General features: G+C 39.6%; 1 protein-coding gene across 1 annotated transcript in view; it reads right to left on the bottom strand.

Annotated features, from left to right (window-relative positions):
* The window catches only part of lama5 (laminin, alpha 5), a 72,038-nt gene that overhangs the window by 43,002 nt on the left and 11,842 nt on the right, over positions 1 to 17,194 (bottom strand). The window contains 4 exon segments of the mRNA XM_055056784.1: positions 1,560 to 1,657; positions 1,752 to 1,922; positions 2,894 to 3,012; positions 4,434 to 4,551. Coding sequence (XP_054912759.1) covers positions 1,560 to 1,657; positions 1,752 to 1,922; positions 2,894 to 3,012; positions 4,434 to 4,551 — 506 coding nt within the window.

The following is a 17,194-nucleotide window of genomic DNA, read 5'->3' as shown; positions in this document are numbered from 1 at the left end:
GTTTGGTTTGAATGTATGTGAACATCAAGCAGACCGCTCCAAAAGCAGGAAGTGGACTACAGCACAGGGAATTCTGGGTAAATGCAACCAAAACAAACGAGCTACCCCAGCAATAGCGGAAGAAATGACCCTTTAATAAAGTGATTTCTTTAGCCAAAGACAAAAAAGAAATCCAACAACCGCTAAAATCCATTTTTATTTTCATTTGGTTACGCTCGGTGTTTCCTTCAGAAGTTCTTGGTGCAGCGCCCCCACAGGCAAGGAGGGGAACAGGTTGGTTTTTTTTAACGCATTTGTTTTTTTACACAGAAATATTGCAGTTGTGAAAATATCCTTAATTACACAAAGCTGGGGTTGTAGTGGGTTTTATTAACAGGTATCAGAGTAAAGTGGGCTGTAAATAAATGTTTTTGGGTGATTCTTCTTTTTGAAAGTGTTTTGATAAACATTGATTTTCTTTTAACTTCAAAAGAACAACCACTTTGGTTTATACAATCAAAACACACTGGAGCTTCTGTTTCAAACGTGACAAAATGTGAAAACATTCAGGAATTGTGAAAACTTTTGTGATGTAAAACATTAGATTTCTACTAACGTCTACTGTAAAGACATGTGGCAGCACCTCATCTCTGATAATTAAACTTCTCGGTTTGATCTGAAGAATCCCCCGATAATTAGCCGCCCTTTGACCCCCTGTATCATCTTCCAGGTCTCATTTGCGTCACAAGTCTGCAGGTTTGTATCAGTTAGCGCAGCCAGACGGAGCAGCCAAGCAAATGATTCCCTTCAGATTCGTAGCCTGGAGGTTTCAAACCGGCAGCTCTCTTTGTGCCACACTGACAGCATCAATCAAACATTTTTTTCTCAATTAAGGAAAAAAAACACATATAGATTAAAGCCAGATTTATTCATTTGAGTTTATGTGGGACGCAGCAGGCGCCGTTTCAACATGTTTAAACTTTTCAGATGTAAAACTGCTTCACTATTTACTTAAAATTAAAAAAACATTGTGTCAGTAGAAACATCTTGTTTTATAACCTTATTGAGTTCAATCTGCCTTCCAATCTGGTGAAATTGGACTTTGACTGGGCCACTGAAACATATTCATTCTCATTTCTTTTTACCTTTTGAAATCACCATTGAACACACAACCTGAGTCAAGTTTCCTGTTTCACTCTGCAATACTTTGGTATCCACAACAGTTTGCTGCAAAACTGGCCCATATCATCATACATCCACCACTCTGCTTGACAAAAAGTGAAAATAAATTACCCCAATTCAGGAAACCCTGATTTATTACTTTGGACTTGAACTCATTGATTTTGATTAACTAACTACACAAAGGTTCCGGCCAGAACCTTTCATGTTTCTGGTACCTCTGTAAATTTGATGCACCAGCCACATCTGCTTACATCAGAGATGGACAACAAATCCACTTCTTGTTAACTTTTACTACAAGAAACAATCCTATGGGCACCTGAACAAACTAATGTTGTGTTCAAATTGTGCTAGATGGAGTTAGCCTATCAGCGAAGGCAAATAAGAAATCAGATTCTTACTTGTAAGGGTCACTGGGGTCGTTGGCGTTGCAGGCCTCGGCGTGTCCATTACACACACACCTTCCTCCGATGCTGATGTCTTTGATGCTGTAGTAATACTGCAGGAAATCATCAGCACACGGGGAGATATCAGCAGCTTGTTTCATTAATAAAACCCCACCGTTCTAACTGCCCCCCTCACTGGGGCCTCACCCTGCGGGTCACGGTGGGGTCGCGCAGCGCCTTGCCCATCAGGTGACCCAGCAGCGTGTTCGTCCTCAGGAAGCGGAGCCGGATGTTGGTGGCCTTGGTGAAATCCCTCAGCACTGGCGAATAGGAGAAGTTCATGGCCCCGGGCCGGCCGTTCACCAGGGACACCACAATCTGCCGTTGGGGGGCGCAAAAGTTATCAACTGACAAATGAAGACAAAAAAATTTCCAAATGTAGAAATTCTATGAAATGAAATATTTTTGTACCAATGACTGTTATTACTGGCATGTAAAGTATTTCTTTAAGCTTTGGTGATATTTAGAATAACTTGGGTAAAAAATAAGAACTGGAATCAAAATTCTTACTTTTGCATTAAATAGTAAACATTCAAGGTAGCCTATTTTTTTTTGCCTGGCACAGGTTAGCATAGCTCTATGTGCAACACAAAACATGCTAATTAATTTTTTTGCACAAAATCTATCTTAGACAATGAGTTTTTAGTCTGATCAGTTTGCCTGTTTTGCTTTAGGACCTTTTGTCACTTTAAGTCCAAATAAGCTGCAGCTGGCAACGCCCCACAACTCAACGTTTTCACTCGCAAGTGAAAAAGGCCACATACTGGTGTGCAGTTACACAACCGAAAAGCAGAAGTGAAGCCTCCTGCACAACTAACAAGAATACAGCAAGTGGTTTCTGAGAGGCAAGACAAAAACACTCATTTTTTCCAGAAGATAAATGACAAAAACCAGTTTTTTATGAAGTGATAAAACCAACAGACCAAACAGCACGGAACTCTGCTTGGGTTGCTAGGCAACACCACGGAACTCTGCTTGGGTTGCTAGGCAACACCACGGAACTCTGCTTGGGTTGCTAGGCAACACCACGGAACTCTGCATGGGTTGCTAGGTAACGAGCTGTTCTTGCTGATTCGTGACATTATATTCCAGGTCGTCTTCAAGACACCAAAAGCATGAACTTTTTGCCCAAAAAACGTTTTTATGAGCAGCAGAAACCCAAATAAAATGTGAATTTTGCCAAGTAGCTCCCCTCTACAGAGTTTATGCTAAACCTTGAGTTTAGCATAAACTCAAGGTTTTAAATAACTCTCTCTGTTACTAAGTATTTCCTGCACATGTTGGGTCACCTCTCCGTTTTCCAGCGGGACTATTCGCGAGTACTCCGTGGTGCAGATGACGTCGTTGTCGTTGTTGATCCTCTCGATGGTTCTCTGTCCAAAGCGTTCGATGCAGTCCCTCTTAGACGCTGCAAACACACAGAGGCAACCAAGGAAATCACTGAATAAGTTTGCAAACAATCATGGATTCCCCACCAGGTTCACAGCCTGAAGACAAACAAAAAGTAGAGTAATAAAAATATTTTAAATGTCATAACTTCAGTTTGTTCAGAGTAACAAGCAGCCGGAGGCTAAAGACGATGATTTACCCAATAAGCCGAAGAAACCGTGTCAACACGTTTCAGATCCAAATTCTAGGTTGAAATTAAGTCTTGACTTTGACTGGGCCATGAATTTGATTTGATCTAACACTGGATTGTTCAAAGTGTTGGTCTGGGGGCCGTTTACTGCCTTCCAGAGACATTGTTTTTATTTCACAGATAATATCTTCTTAAAATGACAAAATAAAAGTTTGGCATTTCTCATAATTTTGTTGCATTAAAGACCCACAAACATAAAATGCCAGAAATGCTTTCAAGTTACACAGACAGATTATTTTTGGATTAGGTGACTTGAAGAAAATTAGTTGGGTTAATTCGATTAAACACAATGCTATTGATCAATGCTATTGATCAATGCTTGGCTATGTGACGACGTAAATCTGAACCATCGTAACCAATAGAAGTCAACTGAAGTACCAGTTTTCAACCCAAAGAGGGCAGCACTGAGATAAATTTAAGCAAAATAATGAAGAACTAAACAAATTCATGCAAAAACATGAATAAAAAACCACAAATAACCTACTTAGACAGTTAATCATCAGAAAATAAAGTTGATTTGGGAGAAAGTTTCACTTTAAAGACAAGCTGAGCATTTTTCCACACAACGCGTCGATGTGGCAGCGGAGGTCCAACAGAACCTTCTTTAATCAGCTAAACTCCAAGCTGTGACCTGTTGCCAAACATTCCTGGAATCCCCCTGCAGCTCACCTCCAATCAGTTAACCTACCCCCCCCGATGACCCCTGACCTCAGACGTCCTGTTAACTATAGATTAGAGTTGTAGCTACTGCCTTCCCCTGTCATGAGTAGGTGTAGTGACAAACCTGAACATTCAGAGTCACATAAAGATGCTTACAAAGTCGGCCTTCTATCATTTCAAAGAGAAATTCATCTTGAGTGACATTTGCTACTGAAACTCTCGTTCTGAAGTCTCTACATTGCAGTTCAGAGAGTCGACTTTAACATACCGCTGTTATTTTATACATCAGTGAACGGCTGTTGCTGTATGAGTGTTTCTGAGTTTAGTTTTTCTGCATTATTTTCCCGTAATGTGAAAAATAACACCTACATCTCCAGGTTTCATTTAGTTGAATCGTTCTGCTGTGGCGCGAAGCCATGACAGAATCGTCTTCATGGCCTCCAGCGTTGTGCGCAAGCACAAAGCATCCGGATGTGAACAATAACATGCAACTGATTGATTGATGCTCATCGACTCGGTTTTACACTCACAGGCGAAGTACTGCCAGGGCTGGTAGGTCTGCCCAGAGTCCGTGGATCTCTCCAGAACCCAGAGGTCCGGTCGGGGAGAGTTGGCGAATTTAATCAACACGTAGGCCACATGGAAGAGCTGCAGAGAGGCGGGGAGAAAAACAACAACATTAATAAAGAGAATATTTAATGCTAATATATAATCTTGTGTTTTGCTTTGTTGTCACACCGACATGTTTTTATTTTAGGGCGTTTTCACGCATGACAGTCCTGAAGACTGTATGACAACATTGGTTACATTTCCACTTGCTTTTTCCTCTAAATAAATGAAATGGTCATTTCAGACCAGATTTTTTAGTTATCTGATGTGCTACATCTCAAGTAATTTCTGTGTCGTTTCTAGTGCAAAGATCTTTGTCCACTTGAAATAAAAACTTTAAAGTAGCTTATCAGCAAGAAATAGGACCTTATCATCAGCAACAATTCCTTAATATTGAAGAAAAGATGCTAATTTTATTGGCAAATTATTTTACTTATAAGTAGACATTTTCCCCGTATTGGAAAATAATCTGTACTTTGCATCAATATTAATAAATTATTGACTTATAACAAGGACCTGAACAGTTACTTGTGAGTTAGTTTTATCTTATTTCAAGTGTAGTAAGATATTTCTACTAGAAACTAGACCAACAAATACTTGGTAAGATTTTGTGTTTTAATTTGAAATGAGAAAACGGTTTATTTTGCAGCATCGCGACAAGAAAACATTAGAAGTTTCTTTAGCATCAAACAGAAAATAAAATACTGTGAGGAAATGAAAGCTCAGAGGAACAAGAAATGACGGATATGAGATGAGAAGATGGAAGAGAAGAACAAAGAAAAGGAGAGATGACAGACGACAGGTTAATCAGAAACAGGAATGGCAGCCAGCTGCTGGCCTTTAATAAAACCAGCCGACCTCTGCAGCGACCCCAGGAATTGACCTCTAAAACATGGCCTCTCTGAGGACGCGTCACGTCAAGAGCAACTAAATTACCACTGATCTACTGCGTCCTGCTTCTGCCACGAGCGGCTGTCAAACGGCTGATTCCTGGGTTTCCCGATGAGCTCCAGATGTTCGGCGATCCGCGGTGTCGGCGCGGTGTCGGCGCGGCCGCAGCCCGGACAACAAACTGCTCTCAGCGGTACGAAGGGAAACAGGACGCAACGCAACGCATGACATGCATCATAACTCCAAATCTGCTTCCCTGCATCAAGCTACACATTTAAAAACCAGGCTGATGCGACGCATTTCAGTGATAAAACGATGCAACTGTAACCACTCAAGACTTTAAACTGATATTCTACTCTAGAATTTGGGAGAAACTGGGTTAACATACCAGAAAATATCTTTGGAATACGGCTGAAACAATTAATCCGATTAATCCGATTAATCATGATTAATCAAAATTAATCATGATTTTTCATGATTAATCGATAAGTAAAATCAACTAATTTAGCTGTCAATTAATCGTTAATTGGCGTGTAAAGACTCTAAGAAAGGCTACTTGGTGACAAAGCATACTCAAATGAAGAAAAGATTGTACAAAAATATATACATTTTGCTTGTAAGACAAAAAAAACCTGCTTTAGCGTCACTTGGTTCAAATTCTGTAATAAAAATTAATTTTAAGAACCTTTTGCTATCCAGCTAAAAAGTATAATTTTCTCTCTTAATCCCAGTCTTTCTTTTTTTAGCTAAACAAGAGATAAATATTCCAAAGATGTAGATGTGGAGACCAGGACACAGAACGCAGCGCTCCTGTGTGTCCCTCAGGGTGGAAAGATATTGACCAAGAAACAAAAATAAAGCCTGGACATTCCTTTGAATCCTGGGTTAAAGTTTGACTCCCAGGGCAAATTCCTTGAACCAGAGAAATCTCCACCCAACAACAACAACCCTCAGGTGCTCCAGCCGTCCCAATCAGCCACGTTTTCATTTCTGTTTTGCTCAAATGTAAAAACTGAAGGTGAGATTAAATAATCCAGTGAAATCTAGAACCGTGTAGAAAAATTCTTTATTGTATAGATATAGATTCACACAAAAAGTTCTTCAAGTCTTAAAATTAATGCTCTTTGTTACCAGCAGGTCGTTGCTAGGTAACCAAGCCGCTTCAAATCCCCCACATTGACTTCGGTTACCTAGCAACAACGTGCGCAGCAGCAGTTTTAAGTTTTTCATCACCGAGCCTCAAAATTGTTTAAAAATAAAATAAGATAAAAGACATTTCTTTTTTTTTTTAAATTGACATTTTAACATGTCAATTTGTCCAATTTTATGGTTTTTCAGGCAGCTGCTGATTAATAATCCATTAAGAAGAAGCATTGGATTATTTGGTGCTTTATTTAATCCTGTTGCAATAAGCAATAAATCAAATAATCACATGATAAATTCTAACAAGCTCATTAATATTCAGTTTTGTGATTTATTGTTTATCTCTTCAACAATAAGAGATACTGTAGATTTGGTAGAAACTTGAATCATAAAGGTTTTCTCAGAAACTTTATAATTCATCATGTTTATGTTGGGCATTTAAAATATCTTCCAGTTCCAGCGATAAATTAAAATGTAACATTTATTGATCTTTCAGAATGTGTTCCTGCATTATTATTAGGCCATTTCCATTATATTATATGAAAATGGTCTCAAAACAACAATATTATCGTTTATCGCAATAACCTCTGGGACAATTTATCATCCAGAGAAAATTTTATTGCGACAGATTTATCTATAATTTGATTTTGACTGTTTAATCTTAAAATCAGGCTGAAAGAAAATCCCCACTGTGACTGTCTCCAGCTCTGAGTGGGAACCAAGGTGGTTGTCTTGTATGAAAACACACACACACACACACACACACACACACACACACACACACACACACACACACACACACACACACACACACACACACACACACACACACACACACACACACACACACACACACACACACACACACACACACACACACACACACACACACACCTCCATGGGATTTATGGATTAGCAGCGGCCTCCCAGGTCAACCTCTCTAAATTGCAAGCAGAGCCATTAATCAGCCTGCCGTTGCCGCCGCCGCCGCATCCAGGCGGCCGCAGGACGAGACCCGGGGGGCAGAACCCGGCGTAACAGACAGGAACCAAAACGAGAAACTACAAAAGCACTTTAATCATCCTGAGTTTCATCGTCTTTATGACTCAGAAATGGTACACTCCAACTAATGAAAATGCAGGATAAATGCAGTTATCTGGGTTTTTTCCCAGTATAACTAAGGAAAATTTACCCCAGTACACATGCAAACACGTAGCAGCAGACGTGTTCAGGGAGCAACTGGTGGATAAAAAACGCTTCCCCTTCTAGTTTGTGGGTCTCACCCCGTCCAGATGCCCCCTGGGCAAAAACAGCCGCCATATAAATGTGTGTGTGTGTTTTTTTAATGTTCTAATATTCAAACCAAACATGTCTGAAGATTCTCTGTTTTCCAGATTTTTATATTCAGGAACTCTTAAGGAAGCCATTTTGTTTTAAACACATTACATTTTTTAGATTAATCGCATTCGTTAGCAATAGCAATCCTGAAAAACACAACAAGTATTTCTGGTCTAGTTTCTAATGCAAATATTTTCAAATATTTAACTTTCAAGAAAGCTTTCAGTGAAAAGTAAATAAATCCTTTGCGTTAATTAAAAAGTGCTGCTTCCACTGCCAATTATTTCACTTATAAAAAGACATTTTTCTAATTTCCCAAGTGAAATTATCTGCCAGTGGAACTAGAACTTTTTAAATCGGGTTTAAGAAATAATTAAAACAAGCTAATATTTCTCACTGTAAAGTTACTTGAGTTAGTTTTGTCTTATTTAAAGCGAACTAACTGCTTTGCACTAGAGGAATTATCTGAAGTTTCCGATCATTTATGTGCGTACATCTCAGGAATTCAGGTGTGTGTGCAGTTGTGTGTCTGGCCCCGAGCCGGTTTAATGATTGCACACGTTCCTGGGTGGTAGCACATTCCCAGCACCTCAGGCTGGAAGCAACACAAAATGACAGGAGCAGCAATGGAGCGCCACTAACACAACCAAATGAATGCTTAATGCTGCACTTTGTACCTTTAAAAAGTATAAATTTGTTGACGCTGCCGCTATGTCATGACAGTCAAGAAAGGTAATTAATGATTAAAAATGGAGCTTCCCTGCTTTCTCCCAGAGCTCGCTAGAAACAACCAATCATTTGCTGTCAATCACCTCTCTAAGAGCAGAGCCTGTCATGAATGCTAAGGCTAGTTAGCATAGCACCCAATGACAAACAGTTTCAGCACATCTGGTACATGAGAGTGATTGACAGCGCTAAGACCCGCCTCCTGGCTCTGATTGGTTGTTTTTGCATTTCTTCCCACAGCAACATCAGGGAGGAAGTGGAGAACATCAATCTTTCCACAGATTATTTGTGTCCTATTACACGACCACAACATGGTTACAGTTGAACAAATGTGGATAAAAACTTTTTTGTAAACGTTTCATACTGCAGCTTTAAGGCTCTGATCCAACTAACAGCAACGTTTCTGTAACTAGTCTGCTTCAACTGTTTGTTTTTTGTTTCTGCAGGAGACATGAATACATCTGATAAGCATTTATTAGATGAATAATTATTATGAATAATTTAACTAAATAAGACTGTAAAATAACAAAAAACAAAAAAAAAACTCCTTAATGGAAATTGCAACATCATCATAAAAACCTCTCTGGATTGTAAAAGTTGCAGATTCTGGATCCAAGTGAATTCATTCAAAACTCTCTGAGTTGTATTTCCAACTGGGATTTGATGACTCACTGTAACTTGCATCATAACTTAATTAAAGAAAAGCGAGCCGTCTCTGAGGAAATATTCTCCAGAACTGCTGATTCGAACCGACTCCTCCCCCATGGATAAACAAACCGTTTGGGCCACAAAAACAAAGCAATAAAAGATTCCCCGGGTTTTTTTTTTTTTTGACAGACTTCCTAAATCTGGATCAACACCAGAATCTAATCAAGGCTCGTTTGGCCTCTAGGCAAACGCCTCCCTGCTGCGAAGACAGAAATAATGTCACTATTTCAACAAAGTTTCTCTATTAAATAATAACCACCAATTAGTGAGTAAAACAGACATGATGTGACCAGATGATTCACCGAAAACAGACACCTGGAGCCGACTTCAGTCCAAGACCAATATGTGAGCGACCGCATCCAACCGACCTCCATAAAAAGAAATTCAGGACAGAACTGGAGGCCGTCAACTGGAGGCCGTCAATAAGCTAAATGTGTGGATCAGACGAGATCAGTTTAAGAAAAACGAAAACAGCCTGTAAATGTTCCCATCTGAAAACCATGACAGAAATATCCCAGTGAAGGATTTTTGATGGTTCCATCACAAAGTCATCAGCATAAACAAGAACGTTTGTTTCCATTAGCTCAAAAATAAATCATATTGAGAAATAGGGAAATATGGACGCACCAATCCACTTTTTTCACTTTCAATACCAATATCTGAAGCCGATACCGATCCAATCCAGAAAAAACTGCTGAATTGATTGAAAATCATAAATTAACTGAATTACACATTTATTTGATAACTTTGCACCAGTTCAGATCATTTAAATACACCAGTAACTTCAGAAACATGAAAAAACAACTTGAATTTGTTCAGTCAGTGCAGTTAACAGTAGAACAACCAATGTAATATAAATAATAAAGAAACTGACTGACAAATACCTGCAAAAACAAAACAGCATGAAACCTTCTGTCAAATGGTTCAGAAAGTGTAATAGATCGAACACATTGCACTCAAACTCGCCTTTCTTATATCAGAACAATATTGGATTGGTTCATCTCCAGCTTGATGTTCTCTAAAACCAATAAAAACAGCAGGAGTTTCCTCCAAAGACACTCTGAAAGCGTCTTCTGTAGCCACTGATCTGGAAGTGTGTGCGTGTTGTGATGAGGGCAGAAGGAAAGATGAGAAACAAGCCTGGCAGACTGGAAAAGGAAAGCTGCAGCTGCATCTGTCAGCTTCTGGAGGAGATTTAAGACACTTTCTCAGGACAATCCAGGGACACCTTCCTGGCGCCTCGCTGTGATTTATGCAAGAAGTGAAACTGAACGGGGGATTGAAGTCGATTTGCTGCCGTCTCGCCTCTGAGCCACCAACGGAGGCAGACATGGAGGTCAAACAGGTGAGTAGATGTGAAGCGGTGCTGTTTAGATCCCCTTTGAAAAACGGTTATTGCTGCCGATTTTAATACAAGCAAAAACACTTATGTGCATCAATACACACTGGAGATGTATCAATATCTGTATCGGTCCCAATATTCTAGAACAAGCATCAGAGACAGTGTGAGTGATCCATTCAGGTCTATTCAGTCTGATTCTGAGACATAAAGCTTTATTGTTTATAATTCCTAATTTCACTTTCTACACCAGATGAAAACAGATTTACTCCTCTGTATTTTTTATTGTTTTCCTCATTATTTAATCTTTAATCTGCTGTTTAACTCCTAATTGCACTGACTGAACAAATTAAAGTTGTTTTTCCAAGTTTGACCAAGATTGTAAGACTATTAGTTCAATCCAGCCTGTTTTTCTGTATCGGATCCGTATCGGCCGATATTAAATCTCAGATATCGGTATCGGAAGTGAAAAAAATGTATTGATGCATCCCGCAACCATCTTGGAACTAGCGAAAAGCAAGTTGTGCTCCTAGCTGTTTCTGCTTTCCAAGCTGCATTGTGTTTTAAATCCCCAAGCGGGAAATGTATTGCAAATATTTTAGAGCGTTCATCTGCAGAAATGAAGGCGGAGTCCACTGCAGTGGTTTACTGAGTCACTGATATTTTGTCATCTTGAAACAGCTTCTCCATTCTCCTGACATTTTCACCCACTCACTTTTCACAAATAACAAAAAAAAAGAAAGACTAAACTTTGGTCTTGCTCTACAGTTGAAGTGAAGTATTGTGCGTTTTGCATGTGATCAGATGCCGATCAGGCCGGAGATCGGTCCAAAAGCAGGAAGCAGATTACAGCGCAGGGCATTCTGGGTAAATAACACCGAAACAAACATGGTGGTCTAATGCTAGCGGGAGAAATGGCTCGTGGCCAAAGACAAAGGAGAAATCCTACAACTGCTAAAATATAACTTTTCCAGAAGAAATGTAAATGGAGTTTTTTTGTTGTTTCCTTCAGTGCAGCGCCCCCACAGGTGAGGAAGGGAACAGGTTGCTCAAAGGGTTTGATTAATTTGACAGAAAATGTAACAAATATTGCAATATTCTCATCAAACTAAGTTTACTGAACCATTAGATGTGAAAAAGTCCTTAAAAGCAGATTTATATGTGTTTTTTCTGCACAAAATAAACAAGAATTTAGAGCTGGTTGTTACCTACAAATGTCTAAATGAAAGGATTAGGAAGACCAAGATGTACCTAATGACAGGTTCCACATTTCCGTAAAGCAACCCCTTTATGTTGGACCCACACTGTTTTCCAGGTGGGATTTGAATCCCCAGAGGCAGCAGATGTACAGACGCAGGCTGCGCCGCTGCACCTATACATCCACAGCTGGTCCTTACACGCTCAGCCGGTGAGCTCAGCGCCTCTAAAACATGCCTCCAAATCTAAAGATGACTGCTTCTTCCTCCCCCTTCAGTCCTCATGACAGTTTGTGGTGTTAAAAGCTTCAAAGCAATCATGCCATCTTCAGCAAGTTCTGGCAGGAAAAGAGGAGCTGGATGAAGACATGGCAATGTGCTGTTTGCATTCCAGTAATGTCACACAGTTGAAAATACCAACATATCATATCCCTGGAGAAGGAAGAAGAAGAAGAAGAAGAGAGAAGAAGAAGAAAAAATCCAGCTTTTCAGGAGAAATACCTTTTATACAAGGTAAACCTTTTCTAAGTGTTGCACCAATCTGGCTTTTTTTGCCTGATACAAATTTCTTAATTCAATTAAAAACATAAATATACAATTTCTGTAATGCAGCTATTGAAAAATGTTTGACATATTTGAGAAAAATTGCCCGGTTTCCGTGGATGCCTGGAAATAATCTGAGCTTTCGTTGCTAGGTGACAGGCGGAGTTCCGGTTGCTGGGCAACGTTACGTTCTGGAGGTTTTTGAAATGGTTCATTTTTCAGACACCAAAAAAACACAAATTTGTTGCCAAAAAAGTGGTGGTTTTTTCCAACAAGTAGAAACCCAAATGGAAGCCAAAACAGAACCAGATGTGGATTTTGTCTATTAAATCCCATTTAATGTCCTTATAAAGGATAATTTCAGGAGCACATTTGGAATCAACAAGTATTTTGGCTCTTGCCTGCTTAAAAATTAGAAATTTAAACAAGTTGCAGATTATAAATGAAATCCTCTAACCCTCCCAAAAATAACAAATCTGTCCAAATTTATGACTTTAATTCCCTGACGTCATTTTCTACTAATAATCTTTGTGTTTTCTGTGATAATATGACTAACATTATTGAAATGTCAATAATAGGGCTGGAAGATTTGGCACCTTCCAGCCCCGATAAGGCCAAGGTTAGAGAGGAGAAGCAGGCGTTCGTAAGAGGAGGAGAGCAGATAAGAGAGTCGGCTCCCATCGTGGAAACGCCGATGGACTCGTCTTCCCAGACGCTCTTATCGGAGTCCAGCAGGAGGACGGAAGTGGAGGAGTCAGGACGGGAGAAGCTCATTATTCTGGACAGTTCTGCTGATTTCTACCTGCGGAGTCTGAAAACCTCCAACAGAAAACCCAGTTTGGTTCTGGCCCGTCTCCTGATGCGTTTCACCAGCTTCTGGGACTTTGCATGTGCAAAATGTATCAAAATCTTTAGCAAATGAAAAAGGTCAAAATATGAGTATAAAATGAAATGATTTTGATTATTTCATCAAAATATTTTAAATCCCTTGACCTTTAATTTGCTTCTTAGAGTCTCCATGTTAACATTTTGGTCTTTCAGGTCTTTCTGCTGACATCGAGTCAGCTGGCCTTTGACAAGATGAATCATTCCTGGTCAAAGTGGAACAAGAAGCTGAGATTTTCCAAATGTTTCTTTAAAAAGAAGTCAGACGGAAGAGGAATGAGGGGAAAGGGACAGAAAGGGAGTACAGAAGGAGAAGGAAGGGAGTCTTCCTGTGCCATGACCTGGACTTCCTCCATCTCTCTGATTCACGGCTCCTTTGAGGAGCTTTGCTGCTGCCTCGTTATGACCGACAGCCGGGGCATCTTCCATAATTAGTCTGAATTTGGGAGAAGGATGAGCAATAACGAGGAGGAAAGGGAGATCAGGCTCTGCTGAGGAACAGATCTTACCAAGTTTAAGGGACATGAGGCATTAGGGCAAAGAAGTACGCTCGACACTCTGAGTTTTCATTTTTTACAAACATTTTAAAATTAAAATGGTTCTTACATAGTGATGCATTACCTATTGGTATCAGTGTCATTTTTAATGTATCGTAATGATCAATTAAGTAAAACTCTGCTGATGTTAATAACTTATGTTTAGTTTAATATTTTTACCTAATTGATTAATTGCATACTGCGACAGGCTTAAAGCAAACTTTGTTGCTAAAATAGTAAAAAAGGTCAAATAAATTTTCTCTCTATGTAGGAAAAACTTTAAATACAAACGACTTCATGGCCATTCAGTCATTTAAATATTTGTTACGTTGTTCTTCAGGCAGACAGAGATGGCCGGTTCCATGCCAGGCATGTCCAGCGAACGCTGAGGCTTCCCAGCTGCTGGTTTCAATATGAACGGCTCCTCCAGGCAGCATCAGCTGGGTTTCCTCAGCAGCTCTATTACAGTCTGTCAGGAAAAAAACGTCTTTATCTCCATCTGCCTCAACAGCAGACAAACCGAGAGCATGCCGAAGGCCGCAGGGTCACAAGGTCAAGCAAACAGCTGCCAGTGTCCTAATAATGATGGAGATGGAGATTCACACTGCCTGGGTGATTTTATCACCTGGACATGGGATTTAAAAGGCAGTTCAACGTCCAGGTTAACTTTTAAAACAAGCTAATAAACCTTTAAAATGTTGGTTCAACGTTTTCCTCTTCATTTTTTAGAATATTTTTCCAAATCAGTTTCTTTCAATAACAAAAAACTTATAAAACTTTAACAGAAACTGCAAGAGTTTAACCAAAAACATGCCTGGTAGTCCCATAGATTGAGTTTGATTTGGGACCAAAATCGCATCTTTTGTTCCATTTTCAGTCAAACAAACCAAACCTTTTGAGCAACTTGTTCCCCTCAAGGCCTCTGGGGGCGCTACAACAAGAACCACAGAAGGAAACAACACAAAAACCTCTGAAGACACTGAGCACAACTTCCTACTTCGCAAATGAAAACAAACATGAAGCGGTATCAGATTTTAACGATTCCTAATTTGTTTTTAAGAAAAGACCACAAACCATTTCTCCAGCTAGCGCTAGGCTAACACGTTTGTTTTGGTAGTATTTACCCAGAATGCTCTGCGCTGTAGTCCACTTCTTGCTGTGGAGAGATCTCTGCAGCACCCTAACCCTAACCCTAACCCTAATCCAAAAGTTTTACTCAAGTAAAAGTAAAAGTATTTGGTAAAAAGTCAACTCAGGTCCTGAGGAACTGATCAAATAATCAATCATTTAATATTTAAAATGACATTATCAGATGAATCAAAATATGAAGTTAAGTGGAAACTTTTGTATTTTGAAGAGAAAAATGAAGATATTTAATAAAATTCACAAAAAATAACAAAATTGGGCAAAATAACGTATTTTCTAAATTATTTTTCTTTCAATGAAAAACATGAAACGTTAAGAGAAACTGCAGATGTGTGCAGATGTTCCAGAAACTTCACTCACGTAAGAGTAGAAATACTTCATAACAAATTTACTCAAGTAAAAATAAAAAGTACAATGTAGCAGAAATACTTTGTACATTTATGTGACTCAAGTAAATGTAATTCTGTAAAAATGCAACAAATGGGAAGATCTTTAATCCTTTCTGTGTCATTCTGGTCCAAAATGTGCATAAAGCTCAACGTAAAGGGCTGAACTTCCTGCCCTCCTCTTCCTCTGAACTCTTCCTCTCCTCCCCCATGTCTTTCATTCCAGAGCTTCTTAGGAAAGAGGAGAAACTCAAACAAGCTGCTGCCGCTGACCCGGCTGAAACCAATATTTACCGTCACATTAAGAAGGGTCAGCGTCTCCCTTGGTCCCCGTTTCATCATCCACCTGCCAGCCTCCATTTCCTCAATAACAACAATCCTACATTTGAGCTGATTTTACATTTAAGACTGAATTTAATGTGAAACTCACACCAAGCCTGTCGAAACACTTTGTAAGAAGATTTAATGGATCGCTGATCAGATCTGATCACAACACTGATGACGGAGAGAGACGAGTAACACGAAAACATACGAACAGATAGATAGATGGACGGAAAGAAAGACAAACGGATGGGCGATACATTTTTATGTTATTGCGATAAAAAGTAATATTGTTGCTTTGAGACCATTTTTAAGTGATATAAAGTTATAAATAGCATAATAATGCAAAAACACATGGATGGATGGATCGATGTAATAATAATAATAGTAAGTCATAATAACAATAATAATTAGTTGCATTTTGTTACTTTGCCTCTAATCTTAACCATTTCTGAGAACAGGAATCCTAAAAACTCGACTCATTTAAGGGAAGAACTAAAAATAAGTATAAAATAAGTCTTGGCCTTCGGAGCAGAACAGTTCTCACTCAGTTCTTCTACCAAAATGAACTCATTGTGTGCTAGATGCCAGATAGCAACGGCAGGCTATTCTGGTTCTGGTCCGGTCCAAGCAGGAAGAAAAGTTCTGGGCAGAGAAGCAGACATGTTGTTCTGCTGCAGGAAGCTGCTCCTCAAACCCAAAACTAGGAGATCACAATCGTTTGGATTCATCAATATGTTCTGACCCGAAACAATTCAAACAGTGACAACTTATTTAGGGAAACACTCATGAATCAATTAATCCCATGATAAATTAGAACAAGCTCAATAATTTCCATTCCCAGGACTTTTTCTCTCTTCTCTCTCAGTTTGATCACAACAGAACCAACCTCCTGCTTTCCAGTTCATGAAAACGTCTTATGACCTGAAAGGAAGAAGAAGAAGAAACTCTTCCTCTTCTGTTTCTCCTTCAGCAGCAAAGGAGAGGAAATCCAATTTAGGGAGAACAAATAAAGAGTTGAGCATTCTGGTCAACTGATCTAATCTGATTTCTAATTAATTTCCTCTCTCGTTATGACGGCGGAGTATCCCAAACACTTCACTTCCCATTCACAACTTCCATGTTTGTTCTCTGCAGACTTTGTGAATGAGTCAAACGCACTCAGCGGCACAATGGAGCCATAAAGGGCCCATTGAGAAGCATTCTGGATGCTAAGTCACTGGGAGAGGCTGGGAGCGCCGGTGAGGGCGGGCAAACACGGCAGGACAAAGGCAGCCAGCTGAATGGCGGGTCAGGGGTCAGGGGTCGCGCTGCCTGGCGGAGCGAGGCGTCTCAACCTGTCCATGTGTAAACAGCGTGTTGGAAACTTTTCCTCCTGCGGGCTGGTTTTGTTTTGAGGGATAAAGTCACAGGAGCAGAAACGGATGAGCTCAAATGCTCTGATGGAGATTAATGGGCACTTTTAAAGGGCCGGTACTCAGAAAAATTCACTTTTTTTAGCTTTACTTCATGTTATAAAGTTAT

This window comes from Poeciliopsis prolifica, unplaced genomic scaffold (assembly GCF_027474105.1).
Source record: "Poeciliopsis prolifica strain line A6 unplaced genomic scaffold, Auburn_PproV2 SCAFFOLD046, whole genome shotgun sequence".
In the NCBI taxonomy this organism is placed as follows: domain Eukaryota; kingdom Metazoa; phylum Chordata; class Actinopteri; order Cyprinodontiformes; family Poeciliidae; genus Poeciliopsis; species Poeciliopsis prolifica.
This window is presented reverse-complemented; position numbering and strand designations above follow the sequence as displayed.